The 24195-nt window shown below is 63.6% G+C and overlaps 3 protein-coding genes across 6 annotated transcripts; 1 reads left to right on the top strand and 2 right to left on the bottom strand.

Annotated features, from left to right (window-relative positions):
• Positions 1 to 1310: 1310 nt before the first annotated feature.
• THBS3 (thrombospondin 3) lies at positions 1311 to 11544 on the bottom strand. Its single transcript, XM_047093008.1, has 23 exons — positions 11254 to 11544; positions 10009 to 10215; positions 9223 to 9479; positions 9020 to 9122; positions 8191 to 8217; positions 7906 to 7988; positions 7755 to 7806; positions 7479 to 7627; positions 7065 to 7205; positions 6584 to 6661; positions 6068 to 6220; positions 5737 to 5847; positions 5526 to 5633; positions 5093 to 5252; positions 4721 to 4839; positions 4553 to 4605; positions 4043 to 4236; positions 3746 to 3924; positions 3572 to 3620; positions 3205 to 3401; positions 2794 to 2966; positions 1716 to 1855; positions 1311 to 1621 (listed from the first exon to the last, which is right to left on the bottom strand). The coding sequence occupies exons 1-23, from the start codon at positions 11330 to 11332 to the stop codon at positions 1563 to 1565; spliced, it is 2871 nt and encodes a 956-aa protein (XP_046948964.1). The 5' UTR covers positions 11333 to 11544; the 3' UTR covers positions 1311 to 1562.
• A 1178-nt stretch (positions 11545 to 12722) lies between these two features.
• MTX1 (metaxin 1) lies at positions 12723 to 17341 on the top strand. 4 transcript variants are annotated; one of them, XM_047092836.1, is made up of 7 exons: positions 12723 to 12827; positions 14056 to 14125; positions 14245 to 14324; positions 15759 to 15851; positions 16004 to 16186; positions 16317 to 16393; positions 16751 to 17341. In XM_047092836.1, the coding sequence occupies exons 1-7, from the start codon at positions 12747 to 12749 to the stop codon at positions 17181 to 17183; spliced, it is 1017 nt and encodes a 338-aa protein (XP_046948792.1). In that variant the 5' UTR covers positions 12723 to 12746; the 3' UTR covers positions 17184 to 17341. The 4 variants fall into 4 exon arrangements, with proteins under 4 accessions (XP_046948792.1, XP_046948790.1, XP_046948791.1 ...); XM_047092834.1 differs by lacking the exon at positions 12723 to 12827 and having other exon boundaries at positions 13930 to 14125; positions 14245 to 15851; XM_047092835.1 differs by lacking the exons at positions 12723 to 12827; positions 14056 to 14125 and having other exon boundaries at positions 14128 to 15851; positions 16751 to 16905; positions 16998 to 17341.
• Positions 17342 to 17821: 480 nt separating this feature from the next.
• GBA1 (glucosylceramidase beta 1) lies at positions 17822 to 22180 on the bottom strand. Its single transcript, XM_047092831.1, has 11 exons — positions 22056 to 22180; positions 21618 to 21705; positions 21179 to 21370; positions 20905 to 21051; positions 20488 to 20621; positions 20082 to 20254; positions 19637 to 19874; positions 19093 to 19317; positions 18567 to 18730; positions 18081 to 18197; positions 17822 to 17992 (listed from the first exon to the last, which is right to left on the bottom strand). Exons 1-11 carry the CDS (start codon positions 22080 to 22082, stop codon positions 17887 to 17889), a joined length of 1611 nt encoding a protein of 536 aa, XP_046948787.1. The 5' UTR covers positions 22083 to 22180; the 3' UTR covers positions 17822 to 17886.
• Positions 22181 to 24195: the final 2015 nt, after the last annotated feature.

Genomic DNA, 24195 nt, shown 5'->3' with positions numbered 1-24195 from the left:
GAGGGCGGGGACGCTCCGCTCCACCGACGGGAGGGGCTGGCGGCAAGAGGGGGACCCCGGGGCGCGTGGGGGCGGCGTCTGGAGGAGACGGCGCTCAGTGGGTGGGGTCCCGAGGTACGAGGAAGGGGCGCCCAAATATGTGGGAGAGGACAGCGGAATGTGGGAGGGGAAACGGGGCAGGTGAGTGACGCATGTGGGCGGCAGAGAGTAGGTGGGGCAACCGAAGGGTATTTGGGGGCCCAGAGTGGCATTGGGGGTAGACAGGCACACGGTGTGACCCGGGGACTGTATGGGGGGGTGCGTGATTGGGCGGGGGGGGGTGGCGAGAAGAACGAAGGGCGCAAACGCTTGGGCGCCGCGCACGTGGAGCGTGGGGGTCGGGCCCCCCCCAGAGGTTACCTCCCCCACCCCAGCTACGCCCCCGTTAGGAAAACCGTTCCCAGTCGCCGCGGGTACAGACTGGAAAAGGAGCTTTCACAACCCCTCGGGGCGGCGGGGTGCAAGGAAGCGGGGCCGCGGCTACGCGCGGAGGCCCGAGGGGCGCGGAAGCCCCCCGCCCGGCCGCCCGAGAAGGCGCGAGCATCTAGGTGGGCGGTCCCAAAACTGCTGCCCCGGCGTTGCCGGGCAACAGCCATTCAGTCCGGTTGCTGGGACACGCGTCGCCACGGCGACGGCTCCGCGCCGCGCACTCCGAGTATTTAAAGAGCAAGCGCGCGCAACGGCTGGGTGTCGGAAAGCGGCTTTCCGGGCCACCGCGGTCTCCCCTTCTGCCTCCCCGCGCCCCCCTCCCCCGGCCGTCCCCTCCCCCTCGTCCGGGCGCCGAGTCTCTGGCTTCCGAAGCGGACCAAAGTCCCCGGCGCGACCCCGGTTCTGGGGCTGGTCCGGCTGCAAGCGGTGCGGAGCGGGGTCCCGGGCCCCGGGCGGGCGGGAGGGACGGGACGCGGTGCAGTGTTGTTCTTTCCCCCGCCAATATTGCACTCGTCCCGGCCTCCGGCCCCCCCGGCCCCCCGGCCCCCCCTCACCCCGAGCGGGCCGGCTCCAGCCCTCCTGGCTCTCGACCCGGACCACCTCAGATCCACTGGAGTGTCGCCGCAGCCACCGTGAGTAAGTGGGGCTGGGAGCACCTAAGCCATTTTCGGACCAGCCCCTCATCCTTCACCTACCTCAGTCCAGCACCGTTCTTCCTCCAGCAGGCCCCCAACCTCCCCTAGATCTCTAACTCTCATCCTACCAGCCCTCCTCCTCACCCCTCGGCTTCCCTCCTGCTCCCCACACTACCCCGGAAAATCCCTAAAATAAGCAACACCAACTAGTGTGGAAAACCACTGGAACTTTATGGCAATGTGTTCTCTTTCCTGGGGTTAGTGCCTGAGAAATACCCCCTGAAAACTTCCCATCTCCTGAACAGTGGGGTCACCACCCCTCTGGGACTGAACTCCCGTTTGTGCCGGAGGAGGGTCTGTGTTTGGCTGAGCGGCTGCAGATTAGACCCGAGGGTCTCCAGGACGGACCCCAAGGCCAAAGGGGCAAAGACCAGGATGCTGAATCCGGCGGCCGCCTCTTCACGCTCTTCCCTGGAGCAGCTGCCTCCGGAATGGCTCGAAGTCCTCGGGCACGGTGTCTGAGGAGGGAGGAGTCACTAGGGTCAGAGGATGGGACCCTCCCAGGAGGGACAAGGGTCGGAAGGTCAGGCTGATCCACGTCTTCGGCCTCACCATTGCATCGATACTGGAGATTGGACCAAATGATGTTTTCTTGGGAGAAGCAGAATACGCCAAGGCGCCCCCCTCGCATGGCCGTGTCAATGATCACCCCGGAGTCTGCCACCAGCTGAGGGCCCTCATAGAGCTTCACCCTGTCCGGGAGAGGGGTGTCCGTTGGTGCGAGGGTGCCCAGTGGGCACTGGGCCATCAAGCCCGGGCCCTGCTCATCCCCAACCCCCCTCGAGCTCACCGGGCCTGAGAGAGAACGGAAGGAGGGAGAGGGAGGAAGGAAAGGGGAGGGACGGGGGTGCTTTTCTCAGGCCCGGGGCCCCTGCCTCTTTGTCCGCCCCCTTTGCATCTCAAAGCACCAGCCGCATTCCAAGCGAGGATTGGGTTGTCATGACAATGAGCACAATGGGCTGGGGGGTGAAGTCACCCGCTTCCCAGGCTCTAGTCCACCCTCCCTCATCCCCTGCCCTGGCACCCTGCAGCCCCAGGCACCTTAAAGGGGAACCAACCCGAGTCCCGGGACCCTGGGCTCTTGCCATTGGCTGTCCCTTCCCTGTCATCCCCACCGACTAGGAGATGCGCAGTTGTGCACACGGCACTGAACCCAGAAGCCTTAGCCCCGCTACTAAGAGATGTGCCATCTGGGCCTCGGTTTACTCCTCTGCAAATGACGGCCCCCTCCAGGTCAGACACTTTGATGGGGCAGCTTCTGGGATGGAGCACGGAAGGGGCTGGAAGTGACGGGCCTCTCCACAGACTGGCCTGCGGCTTAGAGGCTCCCAAGATCGCCCCATTTCACGGAGGGGAAAACGGAGCACGGAAAAGGAAGGACTCGCCCAACGCTGCCTACAGGTCTTCCTTCCGCAGCACCCGCACCAGAGCCCCGGCTGCCTGAGGACGAGGAGAGCGGGGCTGAGGCGGTACGTCTGTGGTGAGAGGGAAGACAGAGCAGCGGCCCAGTCCTGGCCCGGGGCACCGGGCACCGAGGAACGCAGTGGAGGGGCAGTCCGGTGGGTCTCGGCTAAAGGTGAAGGAAAGGCGGGGCCTGGGGTCCGGCAGGAGGGCTCAGCGCTCCCCTCACCGAATGTAGCCGACTTGAGGCCGGTGCAGTAGCTGCCAGCGGTAGGAGGTCTTGTCCCGCCAGCCCACGTTCCGGGGGTCAGTCCACAGCAGTCGCACCTGGTCGGGGGTGTGGCCAGTATGCCACAGGGCATTCCGGAGATGTTCACCTGGGCCAGACACGGATGTCACTGCCTGGAGGGTATCGGTGAGGACAGTGCGTTAGCCACAGGCCCCGAGCCACAGGCTGGTAAGTGCAGGTGGCAGAGGAAGTCAAGGTGGGCGGGAGAACGTTCTGGAGGGCCCCCCACCCCCTGACCCCGGGAGCCAACCTCCAGGCCAGATACCTGGGAAAGAGGGTTCCCACTCACGTGGGGGGTGGGGAGTCTGGGGAAGGGCCCAAGGAGCTGGCGGGTCTGGGCAGTTGCAAGACCTTGAGCTGCAGCCCGGGCTGAGCCACCGCCCGGAAAGGGGTGGCCTGCCAATACGTCTGCTCCGTCTGCTTCCACATGACCACGTAGAAGCGGCCGCTGTCCTGATAGCTGAAGAGAAAGCCTGCGTAGTCGTCATCTGTGACCGTGTTCACGTGGAAGGTGCCTTCGAAGTCCACACCGTTGAAGGCTGTGTATCCTGGGGGTGGGCGGGGTCAAGGTCAGGGCCGGCAGAGCTACCGGTGGCCCACTGTGGGCCAGGGGTGGGATGGGACGCCAGCTGTACATGTGGCCAGCTCAGCCCCCCACCGTCCGCCCCTGTGGGATTTCTCCATTTGGAACTTATTGAGCTGGGTGTCCCTTACATACCAACTGCCAGGCCGGGGTCACTGTTCATGGTCTGAACGATTTCCATGCCCTGGTCGTGGCAGGAAGGAAGGAAGCCCTGATCCAGTGCTCTGACCGCCCCCCCCCCCCCGCCCCTGCCAGCCCCCACCTGGCAGTCTGGTCTGACAGCACCTGCCCAACCCGGTGCCCTAGTACCTGGTTGAGCACCACCCAGTTTGGGTCAATCTGGGCATCACCCTCAGGATCCAGGACAACCGTCTGATAGGCCCGAAAATCCGTGAGGGTCACCTCCGCACTTTCGGGACACACGTCCAGGGGGTCAACCACCGCATCGTTGTCAAAGTCATCCTCACACACGTCACCAACGCCATTGCCTGCGCAGGGTGAGGCCAGGCACTTGGGAAGGCCTGGCCGTGGCCCCGAGGCCGCGCTGCCACCCCTCCCTGGGCAGGGCCCACACCGGGCCAACCTTCTGTGGGGCCCCAGCCTTACCATCTGAGTCCTTCTGATTGGGATTGGGAACCAGGCGACAGTTGTCGGGACCAGGAGGCACATAATCTGGGATCCCGTCGTTGTCATCGTCCCCGTCACACTCATCTCCAAGGCCGTCGTTGTCGGAGTCCAGCTGGGAGCTGTTTGGCAGCTGTGGGCAGTTGTCCTTGGTGTCCTGATGTCCATCCCCGTCGCTGCCCAGAACAGGCACCAGATAAAGGCTCTACAAGTACCACATCCGTCCCCGCTCTTCGGCGCGAGGTCTGGGGTGTACCCTCCATTCGGCCACACAGCCCCCTCTCTTCGGGGTGGGGACTGGGGTGTACCCTCCATTCGGCCACACCCCCTGCCATCAGCCAGGTGAGGTAAAGTCCCACAGCAGGGGTGGAGGGCAGACCTCCTGCTCGACAGTGGTGGACAGTCAAGGCTAAACCACGGAGGAAACTGAGTATGTGCTAGAGGAGAGGAGAGGAAGCCCTGTATGACCATCTAGCTCTCTGCCAACCCTACCTGTCCTCGTTGGTGTCACAGACATCCCCCACCAGGTCGCTGTCTGCGTCTGTCTGCGGGAGAGGGGCCGGTTCTCAGCATCTGTTGGTAACTGGAGGATGGCTGGCCCACTTCCTATCTGAAGGGCTGGGGCTCCACCCTCCGGCCCCCTACCCCGCACCGCTGTACCTGAGTGGGATTGCTCATTTCAGGGCAGCTGTCACACGCATCTCCCACCCCGTCCTCATCCCTGTCTGTCTGCAGGGGGTTGGGGACTTTAGGGCAATTGTCCAGTCCGTTGGGGATACCTATAAGACACGGGGATAGCACAGAGCTGTCACTAGGACACGTCACATCCTCTTCTGTGTTGGTGAGAGCCCAGAGCTCACCTCCCACTCAGAGAAAAGCTGCTCAAGACCCCTGCCTGCGCCCCCTGCCCCCCCTCCTCACATTCCCATTGACCCCTGCCCCACGCCAGTCTCAGACTTCCTAGCTGCCCCTTGTGCCCACCTGCATCCAAATCCTTACAGGCCCCCCACCCCCCTCAGCCCCGTCCTGCACCGTCCCCGTCCACGTCGTTGTCACAGGCATCCCCTTCCCCATTGCCATCCGTGTCCTTCTGGTCATTGTTGGGAACGTTGGGGCAGTTGTCACAGGCATCCCCGAATGAATCTGTATCTGAGTTTTGCTGGTCCTTGTTGGGGAAGAGCCGGCAGTTGTCCTGAGGCGGGAGAAAAAGGGTCAGGCCTCCTCTCCACTGCTGGCCTCCTCACCCCCACACCCTTGACCCCATCCTGACAGCCGGCTAGCGAGCAGCGAGGATGACCCCCGGCCTCCGCATGACCATCTTGCCCTGGCACAGGGCGTGTGCCCCCCCCCAACAGTCCTGGGGCCCTTCCTGTAGAGCTGCCAGGGGCCAACGGGGGGCAGGGTCATGGGGCAGGGCAAGGTGGGGAGCAGAGGAACTGGAAGGGGTGGGACGGCTAGGAGGCACCTCGACGTTCTTGATCCCATCGCCATCGGCATCATCATCGCACTGGTCCCCCACGCCATCGTTATCAGCATCTTCCTGGCCAGAGTTGGGGGTCAAAAGGCAATTGTCCTAAAGAGCAGGAGAGAGAGGCCGGATGGGTTGTGGCCTGCCCCAGCCAGGGTGCCTGCCCCCTACCCCCCCCCCCCCCACTGCCCGCCCACCCGCCCCACACCTGCTTGCAATGTTTGTTGTTGTCCATGCAGGGCAGGGCCTGGTCCGGGTAGCCGTCGATGTCCGTGTCGGTCCCACACACGTTCCCATTCCCGGCCCAGCCCACGTTACACTGGGGCAGTGGGGCGGGGCGGGTAGGAATGAGGGTCCCCGCTATCTCCTCATGCCCCACCCTTTTCCCTGCTTCAGCCTCTATTCTCACCAACCGGCACCTGCGCCCAGGACCACCTCCCTTCCCTGCTCAGGCCCCACCCAGGCCCTAAGCAGGGTCACCAGCCCCACCCCTCTCTCCAGATTCTCCCTTTTCCTTCCAAGCCCCAGGCCTAGCTCACCGAGCAGGACACGGCCCCGTTGCGTTCAAAGAGACAGTGCGCGTGGACGTGGCAGGGGCTGTGGGCTGGGCTGTGGCAGGTGCGGGCGGGGACGCAGCCCTGGCTCTGGTTGCCCACGAAGCCCAGGCGACAGGGACCACACTTGAAGGAACCCTAAGAGGAGGGAAGCGGTGACTCAGGAAGGAGCTCAGGCTGCCAGGTGCCCCAGCCGGCGGTGCGGGACCTCACTCCCTGCTCCTGCTCGAGGCCACGCATCAGTCACTTCCTCGGGTTCCCCTGACAACCTTTCGAGGTGTCTGCCGGCCCTGTTTTTCAGGTGAATAGACTGACGCTCAGAAAAGCCGGGCTCGCCAGTCACGGTGAGAAGCAGGACCCGGCTTCCAAACCGGCGCGGGGAACGTGTGCCCGTGGTGCCCCAGGGAAGGAAGCAGGAAGTAGGACGTGGGGTGTGGGTGTGCTCACGCGTGTAGGCGCACTGTCCCACCGCTACGGACGCGGTTGGGCCGCTCGGCTTACCACAGTGTTGGTGCAGATGGAGTTGGGGTCGCAGCCACCGTTGTTACCGTCACTGCATTCGTCGATGTCCTGGCAGACCTGACGGGACAGATCGATGACGGATCTCCTCGTGCCCCTACCCGTGGACACTGACACGAAGCCCAGACCCCAAACCGGTGTTAGCGCTAGGACCCATGTTCAACCCGGACGGCCGACCAGGCCCCGGCAAGGCCACGACCTTGTCTATGCGTTCTTTTTTTTTCAGTTAAAAAAATTTTTTTTAACGGTTACATATTTTTGAGAGAGAGAGAGAGACAGAGAGTGTTAGCTGGTGAGGAACAGAGAGAGAGGGAGACACAGAATCCAAAGCAGGCTCCAGGATGTCAGCACAGAGCCCGACGCGAACCCACGAACCGTGAGATCATGCCCCGAGCCAAAGTCGGACGCTTAACCAACTTAGCCACCCAGGCGCCCCTCGTCTACACATTCTACCCGACCTGACCTGTTTGCTGGCGCGGGCGTAGTCAATACCCACACCGGACACCCGCGTGCCTTTGTAGCCCTGGGGACAGGCCTCACAGCGGAAGCCAGGCATGGTGTTGATGCAGCTGACGCCAGGAAAACAAGGGTCCGCGTGGGCACACTGGGGAACGGAGGACGATGGTCGGGTGCCTCTGCCTGTGGGCCCCCCGGGGCCCCTCCCGGCTAGGGCCCAGACTGCCCTGCGCCGCCCAATGGCCCTCCGGTCTTGGCCACAGACTTTGTCCCCTCCCGTCTTGCTTCCTTTCCGGTCTCCCGGTGTCCCAAAGAAAGCCCAGGCTCTCGTGCTTCCGACCGACAGGTACGCCACCTCCTTGGGCCTCTCCCACCTCCCTCACCCCGAGTGCCGGTGCCCCTTCAAGCTGGCCGCCCCCACCTCATTGATGTCGCTGCAGTGGGTGCCATTTCCCTGCAGGCCGGGGGGGCAGGGCCCGCAGCGGTAGCCGGGGTACTCGTACACCTCCATGCAGTCCACGCCGCGGAAGCAGGGGTTGGGGCTGCAGTGCGAACGCTGCTCGTGGAAGCCTGGGGGGCAGGCGAGGTCAGAGCCACCCTGAGGCGGCCATTCCGGCCCCGCAGAGGTGGGGGGGGGACCGCCACCGCGGGGCCGGGGGCACGGGGTCGCCTGGCGCCCGCCCCGCTCCCCACTCACCGCACACCTGACACTCCATGATGGTGTTTCGGATCAGGGACATTTCCTTCACCTGGCAGACAGAAGGGCGGGGGGGGGGGGGGCAGTCGGCTCCTGGCAGCTCCCCCCCTCCCCCAGCAGCACCACCTCCCTGGTGCAGGTGCGCTCAGACCTGGTCTCGGATGTCATCCCGCAGCTCCACCAGGATCTGGTTGAAGAGGGTGAGCTGGGTGACCAGCGCCTTGGTCTGCTCCCCTGTCAGAGCCCAGGGTGCAGAGAGGCTCAGAGCCGGGCCACCACCCTGGTCCCTCTTTAGGGTCAGAAGCCAATTCCCGCCGCTACCGCCCACCCACCTTTTAAGTCCCACCCTGTCCTGGCCGAAGAGGTGGCGGGCCATAGCCCCTGGCCCCTCCCACCTTGGCCCCCGGCCCCTCCCACCTCCTTGTGGCCCACTCACCCAGGATGGAATGGAGCGCGTTGGTCACTGGAGAGGAGAAAACACAGTCAAGGGCGGAGTCGTGAAGAGGGCCAGGAGGAGGAAGGAAAAGAGGGACAGGAACAAAGGCCTGGAGGAGTCTTAGAGTAAGGACAGGCAGGTGGATGGCAGGAGGGCAGGGGTGACGGGCGGGCAGCACCAGCTCTCCCACCGGGCGAGAGACTCTGCGAAGGGCTGCCTCACAGACCGTCAAAGCCCACACCTCCGGTCCTGGCCTGGCAGGGGCAGAAGGGATCTGAGTGAGAGGCGACCCAGAGCAGGGCCGGGGCCCCAATCCACTCCATTTCCACACGCCCCTCCCCCGCCGAGCTCCTGCTTCCACAGTCCTTTTTTGGACCGATCTGCGAGAAGTGGGCGTTTTATTTAAGCAAGAACCTTTGAACATCCCTGTCAAGGAGACCAGGCAGATGGACGATGCTCAGAGAAACTGCTGATGGGTGACAGCCGCCACTGTAAGACCCAAGACCCTTCTCTTAGCCACTGAGACCAAGCAGTTCACTTTCCCACCCCTCACACGGAGCTCCGGTCTTCTCCTGGATGGCTGTTTTCCCCAGCCACCCTGGGTGGGGGAGTGGTGATGGCCTGAACCTGGAGAGTTTTGTGACCCACGCTTCCTGGGATGGCTGTGTTATTTGGGGATCACAGACCCAGAGGCGGAGGAGATTGGGATGAGAGGGTCGGAAGCCCAGGAATGAGTGTTAAGGGGGAAATCGAGGAGATGAAAGTCAATAAAGACCACAGGATGTGATCTGGGGTCCGGAATGTCAGCTAACGGAAGTCTGCGTGTTACCTGCTCTGTGGATGGACTCGTCCCCCTGGAACGGACACTCACTCAGGGCTCCCACCCGGGCCATGGACCCGCCCAGAATCATTTTCATAGACTCCACAAAGCCCTGGGGGGACAGGAGCAGAGCAGGGTGGGAGGACCCGCTAACTCCTCCCACGGGGGCAAACCGTTTCCGCAGAAGCACCGGGGCCTCCCTTCCCGCTCACCTGCATCCTCAAATAAGCCTTCTGTCCGGTCCTGATCTCCAGCCCATCCACCTCCGCTGGAGGAATGGGGGCCAGCCCTGGGAGCCCGGCGTGCTGGTCACCCAGTTTGCAGTCCACGTAGAGCTGCAGGGCGAGGCTGGGTCGGGAGGGACCTCGGAGTCGCAGGAGAGCCGTGTGCGTGCGCCCGTCGGCCAGGCCCGCCTGCTGCAGGTTCACCGCGTGGACCTTGCCGTCCTCCCGCTGGTACCGCACCAGCACTGCCCAGGAGGGGAGGTCAGTAGGGGACTGTCCCCCATCCCCTGCCTCCCAGCCGAGCCTCGCATCCACTCTTCCGTGTAACACACCTATTGTCCTCATTCAGCTAACGTCTCCCGACACCTCATACACGGCAGGTGCACACGATACGTGCTTTTCAAACGGGTTCAAAGACCAAGACTTTCTTACTCTTCAGTGGCATCAGATCGCTCTGTCCCCTGCTAGGGTGGCAGCTGGTTTTGCACCCACTGAATCGTGCCAGGGATCTGCTGGACTGCGTTACACCCTTGCTAGGACACAGAGACGGGCCTCCCCTCCCCAAGTGCAACATCCACTCCATACAAACATTAGGCCTCACTCTACTGTTTGGGTACCTGGCCTTCTGAGGCACCTCCAAGCACCCCGAACCAGGTGCGCCCCCCACCCCCGGTGCCTGAGCACAGCCTGATGGGTCCATGGGGCCCCAGGGGTGGGGATGAGAGAAAGTGCTCAAGGGGCACCACTGCAGGAAAGGAGATGCCCAGCAGTCACCTTTGTTGATTTTGCCCACGACAGAGGCCTCCAGCCATCGTGTGTTGTCCTGCCGAGAGTAGAGGCCAAAGAGGACACCGCCCTGTTTGGGGGGCAGGCGGAAGGTGGACAAGAGGTAGATGTCCCCGGCAGTGAGCAGGGCGGTCCGGATCTTCTCTGCCACAGCGGTCATCTGCCGAGACTCGCCCACAGTCAGCAGGTCAATCACTGGCAGGCAAGGATCAAGGTCAGTGAAGGGATCAAATGCTAAGGCCTGCCCTTCCCCCCGAGCCCTCGGGGGTGGAGCACCCTTCATCACTACCTCCACGCCCGCCACCAGGCAGTATTAGTCACCTTCTTGAAACTCAAGCCTTGCTGCTCTGGGAAGACGGGGCATCGTGCCTTCCTTTTTCCCTCGGCAGTGCCTCCCCACCGGGTCTGGGAGCCCGCGGGCCCGAGGCTCTCTTGCAAATACAGAAACGGCGCCCGGCAACCTTGAGATGCCCCCACCAGGTGGCGCAAGGGAGCCACCGTGCTGATCCCAGGCAGAAGTAGCACCTGGTGCCCACAGCACAGAACTGGAAAAGCAGTTTCTCTTTATGCTGCTGCGTTTGGCTGCTTCCACACCCAGATGCCCCTCCTCCCATCGTGGGGGCTCAGCACACTCACTTTGGATGAGAAGAGCTGCCCACTGAGGGCTCCAACCCTCCTGTCTGCCTCTCCCCCTCGGGAATGTAGGACCGGGCTCCTGTGCCTCCTGTGTCCTGGCCAATCTGTGGTTTCCCTTCCAGCCAGTAATGAATCTGTGCCTGTGTCATCTGCTCCAGCTACCTCTCCCACACCCACAGGCCCATCCCACAGCCAGACCTCCGGGAGAGCCCAGACCTCTGGGTCCCCACCCCACCCCCCATGTCCCAGGGCAGCCAGGAGCCCTGGCTGGGGGTGGGGGTGGGGGTGAAGAAGCCCACCTTTGCACTGCTCTCCCAGAGCCTGGAATGCCTGTGGATGCTCAGACACCAACCCAGCCCGGCAGCCCTAGCATCCAGCTCCTGAGTCCTCTGCCCTGGCCTCGTGCTGACCTTGGCCACTTCCCACTCACCCAGTACCCTCTGCTGTTCACTCCTGCCCCCATGGCCATGATTTCACCAATCTTCCATCCGGCTCAGTTTCAGGACTCTCCCCTTGCCCACATGTTTCCCGCTACTAGGCTGGGGGCCAAAGGAGAGGAGGCAGAGAAGGGGTCTAAGAGGATGGAGACGGGCTTACCCTGCAGGTCCTGACTGGCACATGCGAAAGTGCAGAGGAGGAGAAGAGCCAGGGCCCCCCGAAGTTCCTGCGTCTCCATGCCGCTCAGCTGGCTCACTACCCCTGGCAGGCAGGCGGCTGGGAGGGGAAAAGGCTAGGCGGAGAGAGCAGGAGCGGGGGGCGGAGGGACTGGAAGGGGGAGTTGAAGGGGGGGGCCAGCAGGCGAGTGGGGGGGGGGCTGAAACAAAGAGCTGCCAATCAGCCTGGAGGCATCCCCAGCTCTGGGAACCAGGAGCACTGGGGAAGAGTCTGGAGGCCTCCCTGCCTCCTGCCTCTCCCTAACGGTCCTCCGTCCCAGGTGCCTCCCTCCCTCCCTCCCTCCCTCCCTCCCTCCCGGCGTCTCGCTGCTGGGGGCCACTACCGAATGCTACCGTTTCCTGTAAGTCGCAGTTGGGGAAGGCAGGAGCCCCTGGCAGGGGCAGCGCCAGACAGTGGGCATTATTCCCCAGCTGGCATGAAAGGGTGCCAAGGGAGTGGCGGAAAGTAGCTTGCTATCGTGCCCAGGGGATGCCCGCATGGCATGAACTTTGCTGCTCTGACGAAGCGAGTGCCCCTCATTAGGGTGGGGGGGGGTCCCCTGACACGTGACTCGCTCCTAGGAAAACTTAGAAGCGTCCGATGGGAAGCGGAGGGCGCGTCTAACACAGTGGTCAGCGAAGTGCTTGGAGGGAGGAATCAGGAAGGAGGAAAGGGCCTCCGGGGACAGGAGTAAAGCAGGGGACAGGCCAGGGGCCGCGGCCAGACCCGGAACACAGCGGGTACTGGCCGGCAGGCCGTGACCCGGATGAAGCGCAGGGGCGCCTCGGTTCCCGTTACCACGGCAACGGCGCGCGAGCCCCACCCCTCCCCCCTCCCCGGCCCCAGCCCGACCCGGCTCGGGCCGCCGCCGCCCCTGTTTTGTTTCCATGGCGACAGGCGGCGCGGGGCCCGCTCCAAACATAACGCGCTGTGGAAAACATGCGGCGCGGGGGACCCCCCCGCGGCCCCCGCTCCGGGCCGAGCCCCGCGGGGCCCTGGCGCAGCCCGAGCCGCGTGCAGATTTGCGAGAGCCCCCAGGGCCCGACCGGACGCACAACACCCGCTGGGCCGGGACCCGCCGCGCCCTCGGGGGTCCGGGGCTCCCCGCGGCCAGGGCGCCCAGCCTCCGCCAAGAGGGCCCGGGCGAGAACCCTCCCCCACTTCGGGAGCCGCCTCTGGAGCCGGCGGCGGCCGCCCTCCCCCAAAGCCCGCGGCCCCGCCCCGCCCCGCCCCGCCCCGCCCCGCTTCGCCCCGCCCCGCTTCGCCCCGCCCCGCCCCGCTTCGCCTCGCCTCGCCTCGCCTCGCCTCGCCTCGCCTGCGGCCTCCCCTCGGCCCGCGCCTCGGGCGGCGCGAGGGGCGGGCCTGGGGGCGGGGCCGCGCTGGGGCGGGCGGAAGCGCGGGGGGGGGAGGTGCTTCCGGGACAGAGGGCGGGCAAGATGGCGGCGCCCATGGAGCTGTTCTGCTGGTCGGGGGGCTGGGGGCTGCCGTCAGTGGACCTGGACAGCCTGGCCGTGCTGGTGAGGGGTGGCGCCGTCGCCCTCTGCTGCGCCCTGGAGGACTGGGGAGGGAGCCGAACTAGCCGATCGTCCGGATTTGACCAGGGCGCCTCAGCACGGGCTCACTGGGGGAAACTGAGGCAATCAAAGACTGAGCCTGGCCGACGTAGGCTCAGTGCCCTGTGGCTTAACAGCCTAGGTTTTGCGCAGCCATAGAAAGAGGCCTGGTCGGGGGTTCAGGAAATGGGTTTTAGTCCTTGCTCATCCATTTACTGGCTGTGTGACCTTGGGGCTATCCCTGGTCTCCGAGGGCTGTTTCTTCATCCGGAGGTTTACTGAGCCTCGGCGATCTGAGGGTTCTCAGGCGTGGCATTCCTGTCTTCTCAGCCTCCCTTTCCTCCCCCTCCTCCTCCTCCTCCTCCTCCTCCACCTCCACCACCTCCACCTCCTCCTCACTACACAGCATTACTGAGTTCATTTATTGAACCAAAAGGCCTCCCGCCAGGCTCTGTGGAAAGAGCTTTGGAGTCAGTTCGTTCACTTTATTCACTCACTCTTTCATTTAATAAGCATGTTATCAGGCCTCTCCCAGATACCACACCTTGGCGTGCAAAGATGAGTAAGACTTAGTTCCTCCCCTGTAGTTGTTTACCGAAAGGCAAACGTGTTAGCAAATAAAGGTAATAAGTTGAGGTGCCAAGGTTTAAGTAGGAGCAGGCCACAGAGACTCCCTCAGAAGGGCACGATCAGTGCTTCCAGGAAAAGGGATATACTGGGTAGGAAGAACTTATGAGGATGTTTGTACATCAGGTAGATGGCAGGAGAGGGAAGGCTTTTGCTGGCAGACCTAGTATTAGAAACCGGTTCACAACCCCCCCGAGCCCTGCGTTACCCGTTGTGAAATGGAAACCATAACGTCCACCTCTTTGTGAGGCAAGTACCAAGCACAGCACAAAAAGGGTTCAATAAATATTTTTTCTTTTTTTCTTTCGTTTATTTATTTTGAGAGATCGCGCATATGCAAGCAGGGGAGGGGCAGAGAGAGGGAGAGAGAGAATCCCAAGCAGGCTCCGCACTCACTGTCAGTGCAGAGCCCAACACAGGGCTCGAACTCACCAACCGTGAGATCACGACCTGAGCGGAAAATCAAGAGTCGGACGCCCAACCGACTGAGCCACCCAGGAGCCCGTTTTTGCTCTTCCTGATTCCCCTGTGGGGGCCTCTCTGCCTTCTGCTTCCTTCCCTGCAGACCTATGCCAGATTTACTGGTGCCCCACTCAAGGTGTACAAGATCACCAACCCCTGGCGGAGCCCTTCAGGTACCCAGTGTCCCTGGGGGGTGAGGAAGGGGAGGAGCAGGAGACAGACAGGAATGTGGTGTAAATACACATGGATAGGCAGCTAAGGGTCTGTGGGTGTCCTTTTCTCTCCATGTCAGGGACTCTGCCTGCCCTTCGGACCAGTCATGGCGAAGTCATCTCGGTGCCACACAAGATCATCACCCATCTTCGAAAAGAGGTAGGTGGCTTGGGTAGGAGGGCTGCCGGTGAGAGTAGTTGTCATGTCAACGCATCACACGTTTGTCATCTGTGCCGAGCCAGAAGCAGGAGGCCCACAACTTCAAGGAGCACACAGTCTGATGGGACAGACACACTGTGTGGATTCAGTAAGCGCTCGGCCAGGCGTTAAGCTGGGGCGCTGGGGAGGTATCCGGAGGGACAGGGCCTTCTGCCTGCTGGGCAGGGAAGGAGAGGTAAACGGGCTGATGACACCTAGAAGGGAAAGGAGGGCAGGAGAGAACGTTTGGCTCAGGTGAGGCCCTCGAAGGTGGCTCTGGAGAGGGACTTGTCAGGGCCGTTGTCCTTTTCTCAGGGCCCAGGTTGGGCTGGATATGGGGCTCAGGATGGACAAGGCGTAGAGCCAGGGTGGGGAAGTTGAGAGAGTATTACAAGAGGAATGGGGATATCTTGACTGTCCTTCATTCCTGTCCTTGGCTGTGTGACCTTGGGCAAGCTGCTTCACCTCTCAGAGCCGTAAGCCCCTTCTTTATAAAACTAGGGGTTTAGCCGGGATGCTTTCCGAGGGCTCATCTAACTTTCGTGGGAACACTTGGCAGATGTAGGAGCCTCTTGTGTTTTCCCAAAGGTGAAGGAGCTGGGAGGCATGGGGAGAGGGGGTCCAGGGAGAAATCAAAGTTCCTGGTAGGGCCTGGGCCACCGCCCTGTTTCCTTACGTATGAGCAGTTTTTCCAGTCTGCAGGGTTTTTTCCTAACACAGCCACATTGAGAGAGGGCTGTTACCCCATTCTGCAGGGGAGAAACTGAGGCTCAGAGAGATTTTTTTTTTTTTTTTTTTTTTTAAGGATCAGGCTCCAGAGGTCATGTGGGGACAAACCTCACTCAGGATGTGCAGAGAGGGTTGCTGAGGTGTGGCAGGCTGAGACATGGGGCGCGGGTACAACGTGCGGTGGTGGCACCCGGGCCATGGAATGAAATGCAACAAATAGCCAAGACCTGGGCATTGAGAGAACCAGCCAGGGGGCCCTGGTTCCTGAGGCCTGGGCTGAGGCCCACACGGCATCTGAGCTCCACCGCGCCAGCCCTGTGGTGCCCGGACTGGGAAGTTCCTGTTAGAAAGTTGCCGTCAGCGGGCGTGCTTCCAGCTTTCCGTGGAGACTCAGGAGCCGCTCCTGGTTTGCGGCTGGGGCCTTCCTCTCCCCCCCAGCGGGCGCCCGACCTTGATGGCCAGCAGGCTCCAAGGCCCAGGCTCTCCGCCAACAGCAACAGGCTACTGGACGGGCCCAGGCGAGGGGGCCTCGGCGGGAAAAGCTGCCTGGCGTCCCTCTGCCACACGCAGGGGCCGGTGAGGGTGGTGCCGGACAGGATGCCTCCCTCCTTGGGGAAGGGCCCCTGGAGCCTCCCGGCGTCCCCCTCACGGTCATCTCCTCCACAGAAGTACAACGCCGATTACGATCTGTCGGCCCGACAAGGGGCAGACACCTTGGCCTTCATGTCTCTGCTGGAGGAGAAGCTTCTCCCGGTGCTGGTGAGTGTGCCCGAACCTCCCGACGTTCATGGCCAGGAGGGGGGGGGGCGGCGGGGCGCACACGCACGCGACCGGGAGCCCGCCCTAAGTTAGGCAGGTGCACCGGCTCAGACCTGCTTCGTCCCTCCTGCCCGCCCCCCCCCCCCATCCAGATCCATACTTTTTGGGTGGACACCAAGAACTATGTGGAGGTGACCCGGAAGTGGTACGCTGAGGCCATGCCCTTTCCCCTGAACTTCTTCCTTCCTGGCCGCATGCAGCGGCAGTTCATGGAGCGGCTGCAGCTGCTGTGCGGGGAGCACAGGCCCGAGAATGAGGAAGAGCTGGAGAAGGAGGTGCGTCTGGGGCCAGGGCCGCGGTGCGAGCGGAGCCCCGAAGAGGACGGTCGGGGACGGCGGTGGGGGGGTGCCCCGGGGTGCCCCGGGGTCCCCGCAGCCGCGAGTCCGCCCTGTGTCCTCTCTGCAGCTGTACCAGGAGGCTCGGGAATGCCTGACCCTGCTCTCCCAGCGCCTGGGCTCTCAGAAATTCTTCTTCGGGGACGCGTGAGTCTGCGTCCGGGGAAACTAGGTGGTCTGGGGGGTGGGGGGCGAGAGGCAGGTTCAGACGTCGCTGCGGGGCCCGGGGTGGCCCGGGCGCTGTGCAGGAGGTCCTCGGGACGGCCGGGCCCGATGACAGTGGGGCTGTGTGTGAGGAGGGAGGGCCGCCAGGCGCAGGAGGGGCCGCGGGGCTCTCAATGTGCCCTTTATGCAGCCCTGGGATAGAGTCCCATTCAGGGCCCGCCGGCCCCACCTGGGGAGCCCTCCCCGCTCGCGGTGGGTCCAGGACGGGGCGTCCCGCCCCCCAGGGCCCCGCCCCCGGGCCCCGGGCTCTCCCCTGCAGCCCTTCTCTCTCCGCTCCAGCCCCGCCTCGCTGGACGCCTTTGTCTTCGGCTACTTGGCGCCGCTGCTGCAGGCCAGGCTGCCCAGCGGGAGGCTGCAGGCCCACCTGCGGGGGCTGCACAACCTCTGCGCCTACTGCGCGCACATCCTCAGCCTCTACTTCCCCTGGGATGGAGGTGAGCGGCGGGCGGCTGCGGGCCGGGCGCTGGCGGGGGCGGGGGGGACACGGGAACCAACCCCCCCCCCCACTTCCTGCCTCGCTCCTCAGCGGAGGTGCCGCCTCCACGCCAGACGCCAGCGGGCCCCGAGGCCGAGGAGGAGCCGTACCGGCGCCGGAACCAGGTGCTGTCCGTGCTGGCGGGGCTGGCGGCCATGGCGGGCTACGCCTTGCTCAGCGGCATCGTCTCTATCCAGCGGGCGGCACCCGCCCGGGCCCCCGGCACGCGGTCCCTGAGCATGGCCGACGAGGAGGAAGACGAGTGACCCCGCCTCGCGCTCCCGGGACGGACTTTTCTACTCTCACACATTCCAGAGGCTCCTCTGCTTCTCCGTTGTTGGTGCGGCTGGAAAACGGGCGCCACTCCCATAATAAAGCTGTCCACGCGGGCTGCAGTCGCACATTCTCTTTCTTAAGGGACCGTCATCTTTCCAGGAGCTGCTGGCTGGTGGGGGGGCGGCCGTCGGGTGACTGAGCCCCCCCCACCGGTGCCTGGCTTCTCGGCTGCCTGTGCCCTGACGCCGCGACTGCATCCGCACGGCCCACGAAAGACACAGTCCCCCCCTCCCCCACACCCCCGTTTGGGGCCCAGCTTCTCTGATCTCCCTTTCCTCGGCCTCCCCCGCCCCCAGCTTGTGTCCATACAGACAGTGAGCTCACCCTGGGCCCGGGCCCAGTTTCCACGGGAGCCAGCACATAGCACACACTCACAGGCGGGGGGGCGGGGCCGCCGGGGCTTCCCTGCGCTCCCTTTAGGGGCCTCCAGGCCCTGGCACCCACCAGGGGGAGAGTGAGTCACGCAAACCACGGCCCCTGGGCTTACGTCACCTAAGCTCGCCCTGGCCCTCCTATACCCTCTGTAGCCACAGACAGCGTGTGAGCCGACTCTGTCCCTTTAATGCCCCTGCCGAGCCCAGGCGCTGCTTGGGTATCTGCCCCATCACTGGCGACGCCACAGGTATGTGTGAATGGAGTAGCCGGGGGACAGCGTCTCCATGAAGCCCACGGCAGGGTCCTCGATGGTGAGGGGCACGTCCTTCGGGGAGCTGGGGAAGCAAGGGAGAAGCTGAGCGCTGGGTCCTGCCGAACCCACCGCCCGGGCTTCAGCGCGCTCCTGGGCCCTGCCGCTCTCACCGGTTCAGCACGACCAGGACCGCAGAGCCGTCGGGGCGCGTCAGCGCCACCGTGTCCAAGCCGTTCTTCTCGCTGGCCAGCAGCCCCACTCTCTGCGAGCCCTCCGGAATGAACTTGCTGGGGGGGTAGGGGGAGAACGGGCGTGGTCCGGGACCCCAGCCTCGCCTCCCCGGGCCGGGGCCCGCTCCCCCAAGGGCAGCACCCTTGCCGAAGCTCTGCCCCACCTTCAGACCGCAGCTCTATCCTGCCGGACAGGCCCTGCCCTCACGTCCTGTCCCCAGCGTCCGGCATGCGGGGCTCGCCCACCACCGCCTAGTCACTTCCTGCCTGGATGGTGCAAGAGGCACAGGGGCGCCTCCCCCAAGCTCCCACCCTGAACATCTTCCTGTTCCTTCACGGAAGTCGGGGCGGGGGGGGGCGACAGGAGCTCCCGGCCGTGCAGGAGACCGGCCTGGCAAGGAGGCGGGGCGCCCGCCCTCCACTCACCTGAAGTGGCCAAGGTGATAGAACATGGGCTGTTTGTAAAACGTGTCTTTGGTGATGTCTACGATGATGGGGCTGTCGACAAAGTTGCGCACCCAGTTGGGTCCCCCTTCGGGGTTCAGAGCGAGGTTCCAGTCTGTCCAGCCGACCACATGGTAGAGAAGGTTCTGCGGGAGGAGCAGGGCAGAGACAGCCCCCACGTGGGGTCCTCAGACAATGTAGTTAAGGGTCGAGGAAGGCAGGCTGGCGGCGCCCCGGCCCCGTGGGGGGCGCTCTGCGCCTCTAACACCTAAGGAGGGCGGGGCGGCGAGGACGAGGCAAGGAAGCAGAGGCACTTGGAGGCAGACGTGACGGCCAGAGAGGCCAGCACTCGAGGCAAGCGGTGGTGGGATGTGCGAGCCCATGAAGGGGAGGCAGGGATGACGCCGCCCCGAAGAGCGAGTCAGCCCGGTGAGTTGGAGAACAGGCCCTCCTGCGGAGAGATGAGGGAGGTCTGCGCCCGCCCGGCGGGAGGGGCCTGGGGGCTCACCGTGATGATGCTGTGGCTGTACTGCATCCCTCGGTCCCAGGAGCCCAGCCGCACACTCTGCTCCCAGAACTTGGAGCCCACGCAGGCCTCTGAGGCAAAGAGCATGGTGTCGGGGAACAGGCGGTGTGTCTCCCCCAGGGTGGCCTTTGCAGGAGCCAGAAAGTCCAGGTACCAGTGTACAGCAATGCCATGAACGTACTTAGCCGCCTCTGGGTCCGCCAGCACCTGTACGGGGAAGGGGCTGCTAAAACCGGGCCCTGCATGGAGGGTTCCGGAAGCAGCCCTGGGGACCTGAGAAACGGGCAGTGGGCTGCAGGCAACTAGAGGGGTTAAAGTGACACAAACCACGGGGACCTCTGGGGCCCTGGAGACGCAGAGGAGGTTATGACCCCTGAGCACCCCCCGGGGGGCCGCCTGGGCGCCTGGCTCCAGCCCGGGGAGTTCTAGGAATCAAGGGTTGAGGCAGGGAAGACACTGTGGGAGCCGGTCACCCGGAGGCTAGATCTGGGGGTCGCCGGGCTACCCCGGAGGCCCTGGGCCTTACCACCTGGGCCCAGCGAGGCAGCAGCAAGCGCTGGTCGTCCAATATGAGCAGGCGGACGTCGCGGTGCGTACTGTTGGCGAGGGTAGGACCCAGGTCCCGGGCGATGAAGTCTCGCTGGTGTTCAGGGGTGAAGCCCAGGCACTGGAAGGGGTACCCACTGAACAGCCCTGCAGAAGGCTCGTTCTCTGCCGTCACTGCCCAGAACCGTAACTTGTGCTCCGCGTAAGCGTCCAGGAACCTGATGGGGAAAAGGGGTGTGAGTGGCCCTGGACAAGAGAGGGGGACCAGGACCCTGGGGAATAGGAGGCCCGGTGAGGCGGGGAAAACTGACAGGCAGAGTGTGAAAGGCCCAGCAGGTAGAAAGGTAGTCTGAGGAGTCGGATCTGGGGGTGACCCGGGTCCACGGCAAGGGAGGGGGTGCGGAGACGAGGGCTCGCGGCCTTACTTAACAAAGTATCTGGCCCAGGTCTGGTGGTAGAGATCTCCCGGCTGCCCCTTGAGTGACCCCTTCCCGTTCACTGCCCCGTTGGTCTTCAGCCAAGTGGGTGACGTCCAGGGACTGGCGAAGAGTGACACAGGGCGTGGGGCCAGCTCCAGGGCCTGGTGAATCAGGGGTATCTAGAGACCGTGGAGGTGAGGAGAGAGACACCCAGAGCTGGAACATGGGCAGACCGGCCCGACCAGTGGGTCAGGCCGAGCCATCGGCCCCTGCCCTGTCCCGCCAGCCCCCACCCCCCACCCCCGGGACAGAACCGAGAGCAGGGGGCGGGCTCTGTGTCCCCCTGCAGGCTCCTCTAGCCTGAGGCTTCTCACCCAGCAGGCATCCACTTCCACCGGGGCCGAGTGCCCACCTTGAGCTTGACATCTTCCTCGGGGAGGATGAAGTCACGCAACTGGAAGTCGTCAGGGCTGTCATCGTAGGTGTAGGTGCGGATGGAGAAGTCACAGCTGGCCATGGGTACCCGGATGATGTTGTACTCGATTCCTGCAGAAGAGGAAGGCCGAGACACGAGCGTCTGAGTCAGCAGGAGAACGTGGGACCTGCCTACCTCCTGCCGGTCCTAGACTGTGTCTGTGGCGGGCCAAAGGGAGCCTGGGGTCCCGGCTGGGGTCTGTGGAGCCAGGCCCCTGGGTGGAACACAGGTCCTCTGAGCTAACACCCAGGGAAAGGTAGGAAGGACCCAAACGTCAGGGAGGGGTGGAAGTCAGGGTCACGGGAAGGTCAGAGTGTCAATCGCACTGTGTCATCCTGTCCCCCTCGTCCTCACCTTCTTCAGAGAAATAGGATTTGAGTAGCGAATTCCGGGCAGGGGGTGACAGGGCAAGGATGTTGAGGGCAGCGGCGTCCGTCATGGCCCCTCCAAACCCCTTCACTTTCTGGAACTTCTGATCTGGCTGCAGGGTCAGTAGCAGCCCTGCGGATACACAGGAAACGGGGGGGGGGGTGTGAGCGCACAGGGAGGAGGACCCGGTGAGCTGCTGGCGTGACTTAGCTCCGGGAGCGTCCCAGCCTGCCCTGGGGATGAGGCACACAGCGGTCACCTGTGCCCGTGCGGTTGGCCCGGACGGGCCCCAGACTCAGCTCCATCCGGCGCCCGCTGCGCGTGCTCTCGTATCGGCTGAAGGTGCCGGGGGCGGGCAGGGTCAGGGGGTCGAGAGAGTCACAGTACGTGGCATTGCAGACACAGACCACCGAGCTGTAGCCAAAGCTTTTAGGGCTGCAGGGGCGGGCACCTGGGAGGGAGGAGCAGAAGCAGAGGCCGGGGCTGAGGGAGGCCAGGGAGAAGGGACGCACCTGGCCGGACGAAACGGACACTCATTTCAAAACTCCTCTCGCTGTTCTGCCCCCGCGAGGTTGGTCTCAGTCGCTCAGAAGGTTTGCTGATCGCCCCTGACACGGCAGCGTGCCAGAAGGCGCCCGCAGGACCGTCGGGCAGGGGGAGCCTCCTCAGGACCGACGCCCCTCTTGTGACTCACTCACCTGAGGCCCACGGCACCGCCTGAAGGAAAAGCAGGCCCACGAGCCTGGCAGCCAAGACGCCTCCCCGGCCCGGGGGCTCGGGGCGCTCCTGAGGACAGAATGAGGACCGGCTGGAAGGCCGCTCTCCACCCCTCAGCTACTCTCCCGTGGGCGGGGGGGCCCACAGCCTGGCTCCCACCTGCCTCTGATGGCGATGGCGCAGGACCCAGAGACACCCGGGTGCTGCCCGCCCACCGTGCCCTCTGCCCACCCCGACCAGGACCCTTCTCCGCCCCTCTTCCCTCCCGCTTCTCCCTGGACCCCACCCCCCTCCAACTGCCCCTCCGTCAAAGAGCCACGATGGCCTGGATTTGAGGAGACTGTCATCCACTGAATTCCAGCCTCCGGGTGGCCAGGATTCCAGAAGCAGGACCCGGCTGGGAGCTGTGGCTCACTCACCTCTCGGGGAGGAGTCGAGCGCTCCATCACCAGGTGACGGCACTGCAGGGTTCCCGAGCCTCGGGAGGACAGAGGGTCCCCTAAATGCAAACAGGGATGCAGGTCCTGGCGGTGGCTGGACACCCGATCAACCCTGCGGGTTTAGTTCCGGCATAAAGGGGGGGGGGGGGGGGAAGTAGGTGGGTCACGTGACGACTCTGGGAGTGTCACATGATACAGGAAGTGAGGCAATTGCAACCATACTTGTAGAGGGCGACTGGCCTCCTCCAGGCTGTTGGCGATTATTCATCCTAGGACATCCTGGGAGGCACGTGTGGGTGACAGCCTCAGGAAGAACGTGGATCAAGGATCCGCGCGGAAGGTGGGTAGAGGCTCCCGAATCCCTGAGGATGGACGACGCAGCAGGCCCACCCCTTTCCCGAGAAAAGAGGCTTGTGAGTAACAGCCAATAAAGGTGGGGCGCCAGGCTGGCTGGGTCGGTCGAGCAGGCGAGTCCTGATCTCCAGGTTGTGAGTTCAAGCCCCACACTGGGCACAGAGCTTCCTTAAAAAAATAAATACAAATAAAAATAAAGTAATACTAATAAAGGTGATACTGATGAAAGAGATTCACCTCCAGAATCCTGGAAGTGGTTAAGGCATAATTTGCCCTATAGGCCTTGTGAGGGGAGTCACACACTTAACACGGGTGGTTACAGGGGCGCCTGGGTGGCTCGGTCGGTCGAGCGTCCGACTTCAGCTCAGGTCATGATCTCACGGTTCCTGAGTTCGAGCCCCGCGTCGGGCTCTGTGCGGACAGCTCGGAGCCTGGAGCCTGCTTCGGATTCTATGTGTTCCTCCCTCACTACCCCTCCCCTGCTGGTGATCGGTCTCTCTCTTTCTCAAAAATTAATAAACATTTAAAGTTTTCTAAAAAAAAAAAAAAAAATCACGTGTAGTTACAGATGAAGAGAAGGTAACAAGCGTTCGTGGGGTGGCCGTGCATGGTGGGAGTGACCCAGGAAGGTTTCTCGGAGGAGAAGGGGTGGAAATGCAGGGAGGACAGGTCCTGGCCGAGGGCGGGAGTCACCAACACCAAGCCCCTCATCAGACGAGGACTGTCACAACTGGTTTTCCTTGGTTGTGCAAAGTGGTTCCGAAACCGGTCAGTATACGCAGCTGTGTCCTCAGTGGATGTGAGAAGGGGTTGGGCCGCAGTGGTGCCTCCCGGGCACCTCTGATTTAGCGGGAGCGACACGCACGGCTCCAAACCGTGACTCTGGGGGCTGATCTCGCCTGTGAGACGGAGCCCTGACTGGGACCAGTAAGCCGAGTGCAGCGCCTGGAGCCCAGGAGGGGCTGGAGAGCCGCTGGTTTCCTGTGTGCCTGTGGTCTGTTGAATCATTCCAGTGACGGGGCGCCGGGGGGCTCAGTTGGAGAAGCACCCGACTCGGGCTCAGGTCATGATCTCGTGGGTCGAGAGTTCGAGCCCCGCGTTGGGCTCTGCGCTGACAGTGGGAGCCTGCCTGGGATTCTCTCTCTCTCTCTCTCTCTGCTCCTTCCCCAGCTCACTCTCTCACTCTCTGTCAGAATAAATAAATAAAAAAAAAACATTAAAGAAATGATTTCAGTGAAGACTTTCCAGACACACTCCGGGCAAAATTGATCATTGCCTCTAGGTTCCTACAGCCCTGAAGCCTAGTCTCAGTGAGACAAGCTGGGTTTGAATCCTGGCTCCCGCACTCCCCGGCTGGGTGACCTTGAAGGAACTCCTGCATCACGCTAAGTCACACGCGCTGCGCTGCCGAGGTGCCGGTCCCTGCGATGTCCCCAAACGTGCCAAGCCCGACCGCGGACTTCGTAGGGGGGTGGGGGGTGGCGCGTCCCGCTCTCCCCTGACAGTAAGTGGCTAAGGAGGGGCGCAAATTAGCTGCAGCAGAGGGCTTCCCGCCCCCCACCCGTCGGGAGTCTGGTTAGGGGGCAGACCCGCCCCCCCAAAGAGCTGTGGGTCTTTCCACACAGAGAACCGGGTCCGTAGCCCTTCCGCGTCCTGCTTCCCAGGCCGCAGGAGACCCAGCCTCTCCACTTCCAGGGCGGGAATCGCGTTGGACTGGGCCCAGAGCAGGGTGTCGGCAGGGTCGCTGAGGGGGGCTTTCTGGGGT

Source organism: Lynx rufus, unplaced genomic scaffold (genome assembly GCF_022079265.1).
Source record: "Lynx rufus isolate CCGP_SWC_20201006 ecotype Redwood Valley unplaced genomic scaffold, mLynRuf1.p SCAF_31, whole genome shotgun sequence".
NCBI lineage: Eukaryota > Metazoa > Chordata > Mammalia > Carnivora > Felidae > Lynx > Lynx rufus.
The sequence above is the reverse complement of the archived record's forward strand: the minus strand, read 5'-3'. Positions and strand labels throughout refer to the sequence as shown.